The following is a 16,188-nucleotide window of genomic DNA, read 5'->3' on the forward strand; positions in this document are numbered from 1 at the left end:
TTCCTCCCTCAGAGAAATGAGACTAATTCCACCTACAACATGAGCAGTCAGTGAGGCACGGAGGAGCTCACGTTTGTCAAGAACCTAGCACAGCGCCTGAGACAAATTCAGCGCTTGGTGAACGTTTGTTCACCTCCCCCTTTTCTTCCTGGAGCCTATTTTATATACAAATGTGTAAAAACTATTGCACAAAACAATGCAATGAGGGAAAACTTATTGTTTATTTATCCCGCCTTTGGTAGGAGCTAGTTTACATTTAAGTGGAAAGGTGATATTCTTCCCTTGATGTGCCTTGGGCAGGTTCCTCAGTGGGTTGAGGTGCGGTGTCACTACACAGATGGCAAAGGTGGCAGAGGTGTTTCCTAAATGCCTTGTTGAGAAATACATAGAGGAGAGGGTTGATGCAGCAGTGGGTGGTGGCGATGATTTTCGTCATCTGGACACTTCTGTTCAGGTTGTAACTGCTCTCACAGCCATGCAGGGAGAAGTGTTCGTTGAAAGCAGACAGGAAAAGTGCAATATTGTAGGGTCCCCACATCAGAAGGAAAACAACCATTATGGTGAAAACAAGCTTGAAAAGGTCACAGTTCCTCACCCCACACTTTAGTGTTTTTCTCATTCGCACGTAGCAAAATACGAAAAAAAACAGTGGCAAAAGAAATACCAAAATGTTCATCTTTAAGGTCAGAAAATGCTTCCAGAATGTCTCATCAGCTGGTAGGAAGTGAGGTCTGGTAAAGAAGCACTTGTATTTCTGGCTTTCCATCTGAGGTTTGTAAAAAGCAAGTTCAGGCAAAGTGACCAGAATGGCTGTGAGCCATGCCAGAGCACTTGTGAAGATGCTGCCAGCCACCTTCCTGCAGGCCGAGAAAAGCCTTCTCATGCGGAAAAACTCCTGGTACCTTTGCACAGTCAGAAGGACATTGAAAAATGCCTCACTGTACAGGCCTATGGAGTAGAGTGCCACTAGAATTTTACACAGGGGGTCACCAAGAACCCCCTCACGTGAGGCCGTGTAAGCCCAGAATGGCAGGGTGGGCAAGAAACACAAGTTAGAAATTGCCAAGTTGAGGAAATAGATATTTTCCACTTGCTTGAGTCCTTTGTATTTTACCAGGATAAGCACAACCAAGATATTGTCCAGGAGGCCAGCCGTGAACACCATGGTGTAGAGGTAAGGCACCAGCTGGGCCGAGAGAACCTTGGGCTCGTATGGGGTGCATGGTTCTATTTCGTTGTTACTCAGATTGTCTTCTATGAGGACATCATAATCATCCTCTGGTGCTGACGTGTAATTAGCCATCTCCAGGCTGCCCTGTGGAGAAATGAAAGATGATTTTCCCTTCATACAGCTGTGTGGTCCTGGAGGAAACGGCACACAGGACTAGAGCCCAGGCAGCCATACTTGCCCTTTTCTGGTGTCTGATTTTAGCCAGAGCAAGTCTACAGCTCAGAAGACTGAAAATAAACATTTCTTTAACACGTCCTATATCCTGAGAGCAGCTGCTATGATTCATCCCTTCATTAAGCACTTAAGTGTTTAGTAGTATGCGAGCTACCACAGGCAGACAAAAGTAAGCATTACCCTTCTTTGTATAACTTCCTTCTCTTGGTAGAAACAAGACTTGCCTACCTGAAGCCATGTAGGAAAAAAACACAATTAAAGAGAACCAAGTACCGGGGTTTATCTTCACAAAATTGGTTTCAGTCGCAGTTTCTGTGCATTTAAAAAGTTTGCTCACCTCCCGTAACAGCTTCCTGTGACAGGCAGAGAGGTCTGAGTTCTTCTCTTGAAGGATATAAATAAATGTTTGCAAAAGCGAAACCACCCTAAGCATCAACATGGACATAACTGGTTAAATACGTCGAAGACTTACCACTGACCGAGCTCCAGGGCGGGGAGGGTATGGCCTCCTGACCTACCATCCGAGTTGCTGTGGGAACCGTCTGGGCCAGTTGAAAGGCTGGCTTCCTTCGGAACAACTGGCCCCTGACCTTTAGGGGCAAGAGAAACCACTATTTATCCCCCTGGTGGTTGTGTTCCACCAGTCACACATCTCAGGGACTAACCAAAATAAAGCAACTTGAAAGCTCCCCCAGACCCCCAGAGAGTTTCTTAAGCTGCAAAGAGAAACTGGGAAGTTGTTTTCTCCTGCTGCTTCCACCCCCACCCGTACCCCGCCTTTGATTTCCCTGTGGCCATCCTGCTGGCTGCCCTAGATAAGGGAACTAAGTTACTGCTGCTTCTCAGTGATAGGGAGGGATAGGAAAGTGCTTTGACGTGTAACTGAGCAGGTGGTGGCTAGCAGCAGAGGAGAAAAGCGTCACATACGATGACGGTGCGTCCAGGCCCGGGGGCCTGATGCTCCCATGTAGCATTTCATCAGCATTAGCATATGGGACTTCAAGAACTTGCAGTGAGAACCACTGCTTGGGTTTTCATTGTCCCTTTTGCGAGACGCTGTGTGCTTTGGCTGAGGAATGGGGCCCTAGCAGGGTCTGCTCTGGGGACAGTGGAAGCTACAGAGTGATGTCAGTTGGGAAGGGGGTGGTGCAGAGATGGAGCCTCAGTACCAGTGCCTGGGGGAAATTGATGTGAGGGAACCAAGGAGTTAGGCAGGATGTTAGGAGCTGACCCTGCTCCTAGAAGGAGGGCTCAGCACAGGAAAATTCCATGGTGAGGCTGCAGAGGCTCCATCAAGTCACATGCAGAGAATGTGAGGGGAACAGGTTCAACCCCTGTTTGAGGCTGGGATGGGGTGACGTTTAAGGCCAGAGAAAAAGGAAGCCGAGAGTCCAGATTTGGAGTGGTGGGAGGAGGGCGTGGGGAGGAGGAAGGGGATGGGGGCATTTGGAAGAAAGATGAACTGAGAAAAATAACTTGAAATAACTGGAAAATCTGTATGAACTTCTCTTGGATCAACTCTTTTTGTACCTGTGATGGACCTAATTTGAGGACCAGTCTTGCACGTTGGCTTAGCGTTCATTTTGCTGGTTAAATGACATCTGTTAATGCCGAAGATATGTTTGAGGTGGTAGTCGGTGCGGAATGTGGACCTGCCAAAATAGAAATAGAACTGAGGAAACTATTATGGGAAAGGAAAAATAAACATTAAAAGGACCTGGACAAATATGTGATCGAGCATTAAATTTAACTTAGAGGGAAACTCATGATGTTCCTCCGTATGGAGGGGTTGGGAGGGGTTGGTGCTGGTGGGAACCTGGCTGTGAATGTTTCCCAGCAAGTCTTCCCCCACCGCCCCGCAGTATGGCTTCTGTGAGTGAGTGAGGGCCACCATGCCCTGCTCCTTCCTCCTGGGGCTCAGCCCCCTGCAGCTGGGCTATCTGTAGCCACACCAGTATCCCCAGAACTTTGACGGAGTAAGTGATGGTGGCTCGTGGTGCTTTATTGTCTGATACTCACTGGTCAGTCCCAGGCAGGGGACTGAGGGTCAAGTCAAACTTTGAAACTTGAAAAAACCCATGAACATACACACTGCATTATATGGTTAAGTGGAGGGAAATGGCAGCAAGCAGGCACCTCGTCTGTGTCACAATCATGTGAAATTTGAAGTTTCCTAAAGAAGGCACTGTTTGGTAAATTCAGGATCACCCTCACTTCCTGATATTTGTATGACCTTCACTTTCTGAATTATTTTATTTTGGCTTGATTCCCAGCATTCTGCTTATCCACACCCAGACCATGGGATTCTTTTTTTTTTTTAATTGAAATAATTGACAAATAACATTGTGTAAGTTTAAGGTGTACCGTATTGATTTGATACATTTATATTGCAATATGATTGCCCTGATAATGTTAGCTAACAAAATTATCAACTTTTCTGGTGGTGGGAACAATTAAGGTCTATTCTTAGCAATTTTAATGTTTATAATACAGTTTTGTTGTCTGTAATCACTGTACTGTGTATTAGATCTCTAAGACCGTGGGATTCTTGGAAATTCTAAATTGCTAGGAAGGAATGGTTTAAAGGTCTGAAGTTGAGGCAAGAGGAAAGTTTTATTTACCATTCTAATATCTGGAACAGTAATAGGGTCATCATTATTGGTGAAACTTCACCACATGCTGTGGCTTTGGCATGTAGCTCACAAACCTTACCTTTGAGGGTCTGAATTCCTCTTTATTACTATAATTAAATCCCAGTTTTTTTTTTTTTAAAAAGTATAGTTGATTTACAATATTATATTAGTTTCAGGTATATAACAGTGATTCAGTATTTTTATAGATTACACTCCATTTAAAGTTATTACAGAATAATGGCTATATTTCCCTGTGCTGTACAATATATCCTTGTTGCTTGTTTATTTTATACATAATAGTTTGTATCTTTTAATCCTTTACCCCTGTCTTGACCTTTCTCCCCTTTCCCTTCCCCACTGGTAACCACTAGTTTGTTCTCGGCATCCGTGAGTACCTTTCTATTTTGTTATATTCATTAGTTTGTTTTATTTTTTAGATTCCACATATAAGTGATATAGCATTTGTGATAGGTTACAGTATTTGTCTTTCTCTGACTTATTTCACTAAGCACGATACTCTCTAGGTCTATCCACGTTGTTGCAAATTGCAAAATTTCATTTTTATGGCTAATATATGTGTACACACCACATCATCTTTATCCATTCATCTGTTTATGGACATTTAGGTTGCTTCCACGTCTTAGCTAATGTAAATAATGCTGCTATGAACATTGGAGGGCATATATCTTTTCATATTAGTGCTTTCATTTTGTTCTGATCTATACCCAGGAGTGTAATTGCTCGGTCATATGAAGTTTTATTTTTAGTTTTTTGAAGAACCTCCATACTCTTTTCCACGGTGGTTGTACCAATTTACATTCCCACCAACAGTGTAGGAGGGTTCCCTTTTCTCCACATCCTCACCAACTTTAGTTTTTTGTGGCCTTTTTGATGATAGCCATTCCGACAGGTGTGAGGTGATCATAATTTTATTGTGGTTTTGATTTGCATTTCTCTGATGATTAATGATGTTGAGCAGCTTTTTATGTGCCTGTTGGCCATCTGTATGTCTTTTTTGGAAAAATGTCTATTCAAGTTCAATCCCAGTTTCAGTCTAGGAAACTGTCATGTTATAACTCTCATTCCCCCATACGTGTAGATCACGCATTTATTCAATTCATTTATTCAACAAATGTTTGTAAAGTGCCTAGCTTGTGCCCAGCACTGTTCCGGGTGCTGGGGACACATCAGTAGGCAAACATCCTGACCTTCATGGGACTTACATTACAGACAAAAAGAAAATAAGTAAGTAAATTGTAGGGTAGTAGGAGAGAAGTTCTGTGGAGAAAAGCAAAGCAGGGAAGGAGACTAGGAAGGGCCAGGGTGGTTTGGGGGTTCACATTTTACGTAGGATAGTCAGAGAAAGCTGTGCTGACAGGATGAGCTCTGACAAGATGAAGCAGCAAATGATTAGATCCAATAATTTATACTCATTATCTCATTTTTTTCTTGTTACTAAGTTTTTATATTAGGGAGGTTGGAAAACACACTGGGAGATGACTTTATTAATAATTTTACAGGAGATGCAGAAATATTCTTCATGTTACATTGGCCCTGAGTGAAAAAAAAACAAGCAAAGAATGCGGTGCACCCATTAGTAATTTATTGCCTTTCAGCTCCTAACCCACCCTTCCTTGCCTTGCTTTGTGATCCTTGAGCTGAACCCTATAAACGTTTCTCCTTTGTCAGCTGCTGTAGAAGGCTCTGAGAATCACAGGAAGAGGCTTCTCATTCTGGTTCCAGAATTTTTTTTTTTTTTTTTTTTTTTCTGTACGCGGGCCTCTCACTGCTGTGGCCTCTCCCGTTGAGGAGCACAGGCTCCGGACGTGCAGGCTCAGTGGCCATGGCTCACGGGCCCAGCCGCTCCACGGCATGTGAGATCTTCCCGGACCAGGGCACGAACCCATGTCCCCTGCATCGGCAGGCGGACTCTCAACCACTGCGCTACCAGGGAAGCCCTGTTTGTTTGTTTTTGCTCCTTGGGATGACTTGACAGTGCTGTGTGGAGACTGAGTGGTGCCCACCCTCCTGTGGGTCTCACTGGTACCCCTGCAGGCAGTTTCCTGCTTACCAGCCCCCAAGGGCCTCACCTTCGCAAACTTCCTGACCATCCAGTGGGTTGCAGTCACCCTCTGTAACAGGTCTGAATCTCAGCCTTGGGAGGGAGGGCCTCTTCCATGTGTGTTCCTTCTCGGGTGCTCTGCCTCAGTCTAGAGGCCACTTTCTACCTCTGCTTCCTACTCCCTTAGACAGTTAATCCCCTTTGACTAGTTAATAATTCTTTGTAGTAAATGCTCTTTGGTCAAATTACTGGTATGATTCCTGTCTTTTGACTGGATGCTGACTGATAGATACAACATTAAATTAGTTGAGCGAAGGGATGAGAGGGTGCTAGGATGCTGAATGCTAGCGTGATGACATTTTCAGAGGTCTAACTTTTTATTGAGAAATGGGTATTCAGACTTTAGAATTACAGTAATTTATCTATCCCTTAAAATGGCTTCATCAAATATCAGTGTTCTCCGATTATATATCTAACTAATTTTTATTAGCAAATATTACATTACAGAAAATTTGGTAAGTATAGGGAAAAAATCTATGATAATGATATTCCCAGATAGCAGCTATTATAATTTTTAAATAGCACTACTTTTTTTTAAACATCTTTATTGAAGTATAATTGCTTTACAATGGTGTGTTCGTTTCTGCTTTATAACAAAGTGAATCAGCTATATGTATACATACATCCCCATATCTCCTCCCTTTTGCCTCTCCCTCCCACCCTCCCCATCCCACCCCCCCGACGTGGTCACAAAGCACTGAGCTGATCTCCCTGAATAGCACTACTTCTTAATGGAAAGTGTGTAAAACCTACTCTTAGAAAACAATTTTCCTCTGGATTCATTATTTGGTACTGAGCAGTAGATTGAAGGGGCCCATACCTACGTGTTATAATTTTAGGGATTCTGAGAATGTCTCATCTTGCCCCCACATTTTCTCCCACATCTTGGCTAAGCCTAAAATGTCACCTTAGTGCTTAGTCCTCTCAATACCTGGGCTACCTGGGAGGGCAGCGAGGGGGAAATGATACTTCCAAAAAACAATTGTATTGATGACCAACCCTGAAATACAGATTTTATATGTACTTGCTGGAAGAAAAATAGTTAACTATATCCTTAAAAACCCTTTCTCAATTCATGTCCAGTTTATTCTACTTTGTGCTGAAAGGTGTAAAAAAGGGGGGGGGGTGGACTTCACTCCAGTAGGTTTGAAAAATAGGTGGACTGAAAATGTAAAGCAAGTTTCTTTACTACTGGGCTTCTCAGAACTCTTCAAGTGCTAATAAGCATTAGGATCCTAGAGACAGTATGCAGCATTTCCCAAAATGTTTTGATCATGGAATCCCCTTTTAATTCTTATGCAGTTACTTGTGGACCAAGGACTCTGCAGGCTGTATTTCGAGAAATGTTGCCTCAGACATACAAATACTACTGTGTTGTGTGGCGGCCATGGGAATGAGCATAACGGACTGAGGGTCCCAACTTCCTCACTCTGAAATACATCCTTGCATCCATGCTGAGGCCATGCCGGCCATGGGCTGCTCCCAGTCGGTGGCCCTATTAGGGGCACTGGGACAGGCCCATTCCTGGGAGATGGACTGGTGCTTCTCCCTAACCTCACTTCCTCCTTCTCTCCTTCACTTGTGGTCAGATCTGCGTTGTGATCTGGCAGCTTTCCCAGCTTCTCCCACGTCCCTTTGCAATCTCTCTCAGAGACGTTTCCTCTAATACATTTCTTTTATGCCACGTCCCATCTTAGCATATATATTTTGAAGAACTTGGGCTAACACAGCCTTGGAAGGGAGACATCAGTCTCTAGAGAGTCTTGAGTCCTTTGCTTACTGGAGAATGATACGTTCGGCAGCGTCTTAATACTTCTCTCATCTTCTTAACCACCGTCTACCTGTGGTCTGCTGGGATCAGTCTTTTTGGAACACATAAGACCACTTGATGTCATCGTGCCCCCATCCCCACCATCTTCAGTCAGCGCCTCAGGTCAGGTACCTTCTCACATTTCTCATTGCCATTCTCCTTTGTGCCTCTTCTGCCCTTACCTCACCTCACATCCTAATGTTCCTATCATCTGTTGTCCCTTGAGGATGCTCCTTCTCTCTCTCACCCGCCTCCCCCTTGGGGATCAGAAGGTGATGTCCCTGGCCCCAGTGCCACTTGGTGACCATTACTCCAGTAAGATCTAATAGGTACATATGTAAGAGACTACTGTGGTCTCCAGCCACTACCCTCTACTACACCTCATCATTACCACTGTCTGCCTGATTACCCCCTTCTTTTATTAAGATTAGTGTACGTGGGTAAGGAGCTTCTCTTCACCCCAGTTTTCTCCATCATCCTGGGGACTTAATTGCCCATGTTGACCCCCATGCAGGGCCCAGGGCTTTCAGCTCATTTACTCAGCCTCACTGGCCTTCAGTTTCACTCCACTATCATCCACACTCGTGGTCAGATTTCAGGTTTGTTAAATTGATCCACCACTGGACTTTCACAGTAAAATCGCTCACTCTTCTGATCACAACGTCTCCCCCTTTGGTCTCTCTCGGTCCATTCACTCCTTCTGTAACTGTCATCATTCTTCATCAAGCCCTCCAGCCTCTGCCTCTCAGCCCCTCCTGTGGTTGCATCCCCCTAGTCTAGCTGAGATCTAATAGTCTATCTCATAGTCATTCTCTGGTCAGTACCCTGAGCTCCCTTGACCACCAGCCTTAGATCAATCCATCAATCTGCTACTCCCTGCCATTCTTTCTTTGAGAATGTATTTCTGAGAATATCTGGTTAAAACCACTTAGCCATGAAGACAAGATCCATCACTCATTTATGATCTCCCATCTCAACTGGCTTCCAGAGATTTTTCTAGTTTCCCTCGTAACTCTTCTGAATATCCCCAATTGTCACTTTCTCTCATTTTCCATTGGCTACTTTGAGCAATTTAAAACTCTTCCCGTCGCTTCAAATGCCCACTCCTGTCACCTACATTTATGCTCAGGAGATGAGCTCACCTTCTACATTTTTCAAACTCTCTCACCTCCCTGGTCCCCAGCTTCAAACTCTCCATTCTTCCTCTTCCATGGACAGAGTTACTCCTCTTATATTGAAGGCTGGCATCTCCTCCTGCACTCTGGATCTCATTCTGTCTAACCTCCGATAGTTGTTTCCATGTTTTGCTTTAGCCTCTCTTTCTCTATTGGATTCTCCAAAATTCTAAAATGCTCAGGTATCTCCCTTAAATAAAGACTGTAAATCCACTCTTAATCTCACACATTGCTGTAACTGCTTCCTCTCCCTCTTCCCAGGCAGCCTTCATTAGTTGTCCAGCTGCTTCACATTGTTTACTCCCTACTGAGTCCCCTCCAGCCTGGCTTCTGTCCCCACCGTTCCCCTGAGATTTGTCTCCCAGGGTCACCAACAACATCGTGTGGTGAAATGTAATCAGTTGCTCTGCTGAGTTGGGGCAAATGCCCCATAAACGAGGTGTCCAGTATCTCCCTTCCGCCCACCTGTAAACACCAACCCCACCAACAGAATTCTGAAGTCAGCATACAAACATAGTTACATCTAGGGCTGCCCAAGTTGAAGCAGTGCTTACCCCTATAGAATCTCAAAAACAGTGTGGGGCTTTCTAGTAAAGATAGCAGAGTGAAGCAGGGTCAAGGACTCTTCCTCTTCCACTGCCTTGTAAAATGACTGAAAAATAGTTTCAACAAAAATTCTAAAAATTTGCCAGTAGCGACTGAACAAGAAATAGCGTACAATCTTGTACCACAAGTTTGAAATGTGGTACATTTGAGCTGTACCTAAACCTAATCCTACTATAGATATGGTACTGAAGAAGGAAGGGAAATCGTCCTGAGAATTTTTTCAACACTCTTCAATTAGGAGACAAGGGGACTCAGAGGGTGAGTATGTATCCCTAGGAAAAGAGAAGGGAAACACCTACTGAGTAAAAGCCACCCCCATATTCCAGGTGGGTTTCTAGGATTTTTCATACTCTATGATAGTGTGCTGAGTTAGGGCAATAAGACAGATTCTGTTAGAGTGGAGTATAGCATTGTATACACTGAGTGGGTTACAGTAATAATATTTTTTTCCTTTTTTAAGATTTTGATTCCTTATAAAAATACTTTTAATCAAGTCATGATTTTTTATTTTTTTTATTTTTTGTGGTATGTGGGCCTCTCACTGTTGTGGCCTCTCCCGTTGCGGAGCACAGGCTCCGGACGCGCAGGCCCAGCGGCCATGGCTCACGGGCCCAGCCGCTCCGCGGCATGTGGGATCTTCCCGGACCGGGGCACGAACCCGTGTCCCCTGCATCAGCAGGCGGACTCTCAACCACTGCGCCACCAGGGAAGCCCCTCAAATCATGATTTAATCAACTCTTTCAGAGTTCTAATCCTATAGTTGTTAGGCCGGCCAGCTGTCACTCATGGTGGTCCATTTCCTTGTGTGTTTTGTAGTCTCAATGTGAGTTCATCTTTATTGGGGATTATTTTCTCTGCAGCAGCTTTTTCGTGACCTGAAGTGGGAACACTCCCTTCTGGAGGAGTTTTGCACTTGTTTCAGCCAGGAGCACTAAGATATCAATGGCCTGAGATGAGGTTTCCTGGCCTGTTTTGGGGTCTCCCATTTTGAGGGTATTGTAAAATTGAACCTCAGATTTTCATGAGGTGCAGGTTTTGGATTCTCAGAGATTTTTCCCCTACCACGTAGAACCTAGGCAAAAACAGATAAGCTTACTTATTGTCATCTGCCTCTGGGAAAATTTCTTCTGGTTCACTTTTTCCCAAGCACTAGCTTTATGTCAGGACTTCTCAGTTCCAGATCCCCATCTCACATAGCCTAAGGCCTTATTGTCTGCCCACAGGTTGGAGTTACACTTAGTGGCTTTTTATGTGTGCGGCCTTTGATTTGTCTACATGAAGACAGTGATCAGAGTGATAAATATCCACTGAGTAGTGTTTTAATGCATATTTGTTGAAAAACATCATTCATTTATTCATTTCCCACATATTTAGTGTCTACTGTCTCATAAGTCTTCCTTTTGCTCTTCGGTATCTACTCTCTACTTTCCTCCACCTTGATTTATGTCCAGGGAGCCTTATCTTGTAATAGCAGATTCCTCTATCCTCTGAGTTTCATTTGTGTTTGGCCAATGGAGAGTTTTAGGCAAGAGATTGGAAAGTGAGGTCAAGGGATTTAGCTCCCTGGATCCTTCCTGGTGGGTCTCAGGGGTTACCTTCCTGGCGGGGCTGATGTGTCTCTTGACCTATGAACAGCTTTTGTCAGACAGCAGCCTGTGCCCCTTCCCTTGCCCTGTGCTCCTTGTTCTAGCAGCAGGAATGGTGGCCTGCTCTCACTAGCATCAGGTACTGCACTATGTCCTGTGGTTTCCCCATGCCCTGTCTAAATCTTTGTAAAGAGTCCTTTTACCAAACTTTCCTCAGTTGCCCTACTTGTGTGTGCCGCTTGTTTGCTGCCAGGACCCTGCAGGACACATCTCCCAAGTGCCAGGAACTTTGCCAGGTCCCTGGAGAAAATAGTGAGCAAAGTAGACCCCTTTCTGCCCTCGTGGCATTGACTTTCTGGAGGGAAATGGTCAGGTGCATACCTGGTTATAATTCAGGGAGTCATGTGCTGTACTGGGGGAGAACACAGGAGCTGTGGGAGCTGTCAGCAGGGGCACCTGGCCCAGCCAGAGGGACCAGGCAGGGTTTCCCGGGGTGGGAGTCTTCTAAGCCCAAAGTCTGAATGGGAGTTAGCCAGATGAGGCATGCATAGGCCTCTTCCCCTCTCCTCCCTTTTCCTCCTAGTGTCTTTTTTTTCAGGTCCTTGAGGGACCATCTACTCGAATGTCAGAGGTGGAGCAAGGGAAGGCAAAGTAACACAATTCAAGGTAGAGACATTTTATTACTTGCATCTGTGATTGAGTTTCTGTGGAAGAGAAAGTTGAAACCAAGAATCAGACTACCTTAGATTGCATTCCTGGTAATCCAGAGCTCTCAGGGGCGGAGGTCTTGTTGGGGCGGCTTCCAGGAGACATGCGTGTAAGGGAGTGAGCGAGGCAGGACCAGGCAGAGGGAGGCGCCACCACGATGTGAGTACAGCACACACCTCAGCACAATGTGAGGTCTCAGCCAGTCCTGTGTGCAACTCCGGGGTGGTCCTTGAGTGCCATCCCCCAGTGAGAGAAGGGCCCTGGCCTCTGCAGTCCCACATCAGCCAGTCATCGGCCTCACCCACCCCATGGGCAGGCAGGTCCTGGTGGCTGAGGGTGGTTCCCAGTGAGGTGGGAGCAGCCCTATCCCCAGGACTGAAGTGGGCATCTGGGCAGAGCTCTGCACAGGCTGAAGGTTCTGGTTTCCTGCACATTTCATTTACCCTGAATGACAGGAAATGGAAACTGAAATTTTCAACACCACCATGTCGTAAGACCGTGAAACCCATGTGTACGGTGTACAGAGGAGGAGTCATGGGCACAGCGAGGCCGCACTGCTCCTTTACTCCACTTGACCATTCCCTTGGCTACTCACCGTTGTCATCAGGGTGTGAACAGAAGAGTGGAAGAGGAAGTGGCTCGTCCTTCCTTTCCCCCCCGCCCCCCAACATTCCCTTCTCCTCCTTTCCTTCTCTACCTCACTGGCCACACTCCAGCTTTTGTAGGGTTGGTCGTGTTGGACTGTCACTGATTGGATACTAACCATATCTTAATTAGATAAGAATTTTTTTCTTATAAACAGTGGTAAAAGGTAATAAACTAAGTAGCATCTCACTTTAAAAATAGTTCCTTTGGGGCTTCCCTGGTGGCGCAGTGGTTGAGAGTCCGCCTGCCAATGCAGGGGACGCGGGTTCGTGCCCCGGTCTGGGAGGATCCCATATGCTGCGGAGTGGCTGGGCCTGTGAGCAATGGCCACTGAGCCTGTGTGTCTGGAGCCTGTGCTCTGCAACGGGAGAGGCCACAGCAGTGAGAGGCCCGCGTACCACCAAAAAAAAAAAAAAAAAAAAAAAAAAAGCTCCTTTAACAGAATTAAATCATGGCAGATTTTAATTGTAGGACCGGGTTTGCCTTGGTCCTCAGCCTGGCTGGTTGCTCTGGGCCCTTCCAAGGGCCAAGGCCCATGTGAGCCTCACGTTTTGGAGACTGCAGGCTGTGCTCCCTCCTGCCCAGTGCTCCCTCAGTCTGGTCCTTGAGTCTCCTCAGAGGCTCTGCAGCCATTTCCTTCCAGGCCCTGGGGCCTCTGAGGACTCTATTTGAGGTGGCTCCTGTCTCTGCCTCAGAGTCCATGGTCCCATCCCTTTCTGTCCCATAGGATTCAGCCACAGTCTCTGGAAAGATCATTGGAAAGGGCTCTTCCCTCTACCAGTAAAGCAGGACCTTCAGACTACAAAGGCCAGTCCTGTCCCCTCGGGAGAACCCAAAACTTGGGGACAAAAATCATGTTTTTCTGGGGGAAGGAGGAAATATGATTCTATGCTCCTTTGCCATGAGTTGGTCCAGGAAGAGACAAGGCAGGAGATACTAAGTTATTGTGCCTTTCTGATTGCATCACGGGGTCAGATGTTTTTCCCATTCTTACCTTGCTTGGCAGCATTAGACATCACTGACACTTCCTGTTCCTCCCAGAGCTCTCTTCTCTGCAGTTGGCTTTGCCCTGCCCACTTTCTCCTTCTCCTCCTCTCCGGCTCCTTTGCTGCCTGTGTTCCTCTGGGTTCTGTCTAGAGCCACTTGTCCGCCCCCCCATGGTGTTCACTTCCTATGACCCCAAATGTGGATCTCCACCCATTTGCTCTGCTGGGTTCAAGACCAGCACATCCAGCGTCTCTCGACACTGCCACCTGAATGTCCTCCAGGATTTCTCACTCAACCTGTCCTAAAAATTGAACCCATCATCCCACATCCTGGAGCCAGTGCTCTCCATCCCTTTGGGCTGGGGCCCAAGCCTTGACCTCCGCCACTCACTCACTCCCTAAATCCAAATCTTAATGAGTGGTTCTCCCTCGTTGATTTCAAATACATTAACTTCTCTCCACACAGAGCTCTTTACCTTGGTAGAGGCCACTCTTGTGTCCCAGAAAGAGCACTACCAAAACCTCCGCCTAGGGTCCCTGCCTCCCTTCTCATCTTCTTCCAGCACATCTGCTACTCGCCAGGGCCATTCAGGGTCCAAAGTAGGCATTTACTCCCTGGCGTCAAAGCCCCTCCTCCCCCACTGGTCTATACTCCTTTAGCAGGGTGTGCGAGGCCTGTACTCATTTGTCCTCTACTCACCAGCCTCCAGTCCCAATTTTTTCCACTCCCTTCTCACTTTCCCCTGTCATGAAACCACTCACCATCTGTTCCCTGAAGCCACCTCTTCTCTGTGCCTCTGTGTTTTCTCATACACTGTTTCCATTGAAATTCTTCCATTAATCCCACATATATACACTTTTCCTTGTAATTTCTCCTCGTATAATAGCCCCCTCCCCCCCAGCCCCATATGCACACAAACTGGATCACTGAGAAAGATACCTGGAACTGCTGTGTTCTGAGGTCACCTGGCCAAGGGGGCTTGGGGGTGGACAGAACACACATACTCACTAGGTCTGCACATGCTGTAGGGAAGCTGAGAGCATCTTTGGTGGGACCACTGTGGGCTTGTCCTGCATCATCAGGTGTGGAAAGGCTGTGGAAGTGGTGGAGTGACAGGAACGGGTGCCTGTGGATAGCCTGAGTCTCCTGTGGCCATGCAGAGTGTCCAGAATGTTCCATGAGTCTTGAGTCAGCTGCAGCAGTCTGTGCGGGGCCTGATCCAGGGTCCTCCTTGCTGAGGCTGGAGGAGGGTTCTCAGCTGTGGCACTGCTGACAGTTGGGGTGGATACAGTTTTGTTGTGGGGGATTGTAGGATGCTGAGCAGCACCCCTAGTCTCTTCCCAAGCTGTAACAACCGGAATGTCTCCAGACGTGGCTGGATGGCCCCTGGAGGAAAGTCATCCCCCGGTTGAGATCCACTACACTAGAAGAATCAACCATGGGAATCAGGGCAAAGGGGAAAAAATTTTGGCAATGGAGCACTGAGCAGGAAATGAATTGTATGCATCCTAAATTTAGCAGAAAAATCATGGAGTTGGATTGAACATGCTAGGAAGGATGGAATGGAACTTTGTGTTCTGAAACAAATGCAGCTCAGAATGAGGAAGAGTATGTCTGGTTATAAAATAGTTTCATTCATGCTTCTGAGCATGGGGCCTGATTTAACCCTGAGTTGTCAGAAGGCCCTCCGCTTTCGCTGAGCCATCATCACTGCCAGGAAGCCAACTCTGACAGCCCAGCACTGGGCTGGGAAGCTCTCCTCGGTACTGGAGCATGCCTCACTCTATGTTGTACAATTGTCTGTTTATTTCTCTGGCTCCTGTCTCTAGACTCTTATATCATTCCATGAACACAGGAACTCGCGCCCCATCGTGACCCTAGCACCAGCACACTAGCTTCTCTATAAGTATTTTTGGATATATAAATGATTAACTTAAAATGCAAATCCTCCGGGCTTCCCTGGTGGCACAGTGGTTGAGAGTCCGCCTGCTGATGCAGGGGACATGGGTTCGTCCCCCGGTCCGGGAAGATCCCACATGCCGCGGAGCGGCTGGGCCCGTGAGCCATGGCCGCTGAGCCTGCGCGTCCAGAGCCTGTGCTCCACAACGGGAGAGGCCACAGCAGTGAGAGGCCTGCGTACCGCGAAAAAAATAAAAAAATGCAAATCCCCCGAATTAGTGACACTTTTCCACTGTAATCTGTTAGTTACCCTGTGCTGGGTGAAAAAATGGGAGAGGAGGTTTTGATAGAGGAGGAAAACTATGTGGTAGGGGACAGCACTTTAAGAGGGGCAGAAGGGTTCACTTTCCAAAAATGGTATTATTTTGTAATTAATATAGATCCCTTAAAAAAGAAGTTTCCAAAAGGACAGAGAAACACTTTGGGGTCTTCCCTGGTGGTCCAGTGGGTAAGGCTCCGCGCTCCTAATGCAGGGGCCCAGGTTCGATCCCTGTGGGGAACTAGATCCTGCATGCATGCTGCAACTAAGAGTTCACGTGCTGCAACCAAGGA

At 46.5% G+C, this 16,188-nt stretch overlaps 2 protein-coding genes across 4 annotated transcripts in view; one reads left to right on the forward strand and one right to left on the reverse strand.

Moving 5' to 3' along the window:
• The window catches only part of CCR1 (C-C motif chemokine receptor 1), a 174,139-nt gene that overhangs the window by 4,779 nt on the left and 153,172 nt on the right, over positions 1–16,188 (forward strand). The gene's annotated exons all lie outside the window — the stretch shown is intronic.
• Positions 203–15,001, reverse strand: CCRL2 (C-C motif chemokine receptor like 2). 3 transcript variants are annotated; one of them, XM_059076690.2, is made up of 4 exons: positions 14,686–15,001; positions 2,936–3,057; positions 1,878–1,995; positions 203–1,315 (listed from the first exon to the last, which is right to left on the reverse strand). In XM_059076690.2, exon 4 carries the CDS (start codon positions 1,301–1,303, stop codon positions 257–259), a length of 1,047 nt encoding a protein of 348 aa, XP_058932673.1. In that variant the 5' UTR covers positions 1,304–1,315; positions 1,878–1,995; positions 2,936–3,057; positions 14,686–15,001; the 3' UTR covers positions 203–256. The 3 variants fall into 3 exon arrangements, with proteins under 3 accessions (XP_058932673.1, XP_066900600.1, XP_066900599.1); XM_067044499.1 differs by lacking the exon at positions 14,686–15,001 and adding an exon at positions 13,685–13,833; XM_067044498.1 differs by lacking the exons at positions 2,936–3,057; positions 14,686–15,001 and having other exon boundaries at positions 1,743–1,896.

This window comes from Kogia breviceps, chromosome 10 (assembly GCF_026419965.1).
Source record: "Kogia breviceps isolate mKogBre1 chromosome 10, mKogBre1 haplotype 1, whole genome shotgun sequence".
NCBI lineage: Eukaryota > Metazoa > Chordata > Mammalia > Artiodactyla > Physeteridae > Kogia > Kogia breviceps.

Bases quoted from the DNA above. Each gene is read 5' to 3' on its own strand.
- CCRL2 (XM_067044498.1), bottom strand. From the start codon at position 1,850: ATGTCCATGTTGATGCTTAGGGTGGTTTCGCTTTTGCAAACATTTATT. The intron at 1,316-1,742 runs GTGAGCAAACTT...ATTTCTCCACAG, and splicing joins ACAGGAAGCTGTTACGGGAG to GGCAGCCTGGAGATGGCTAA.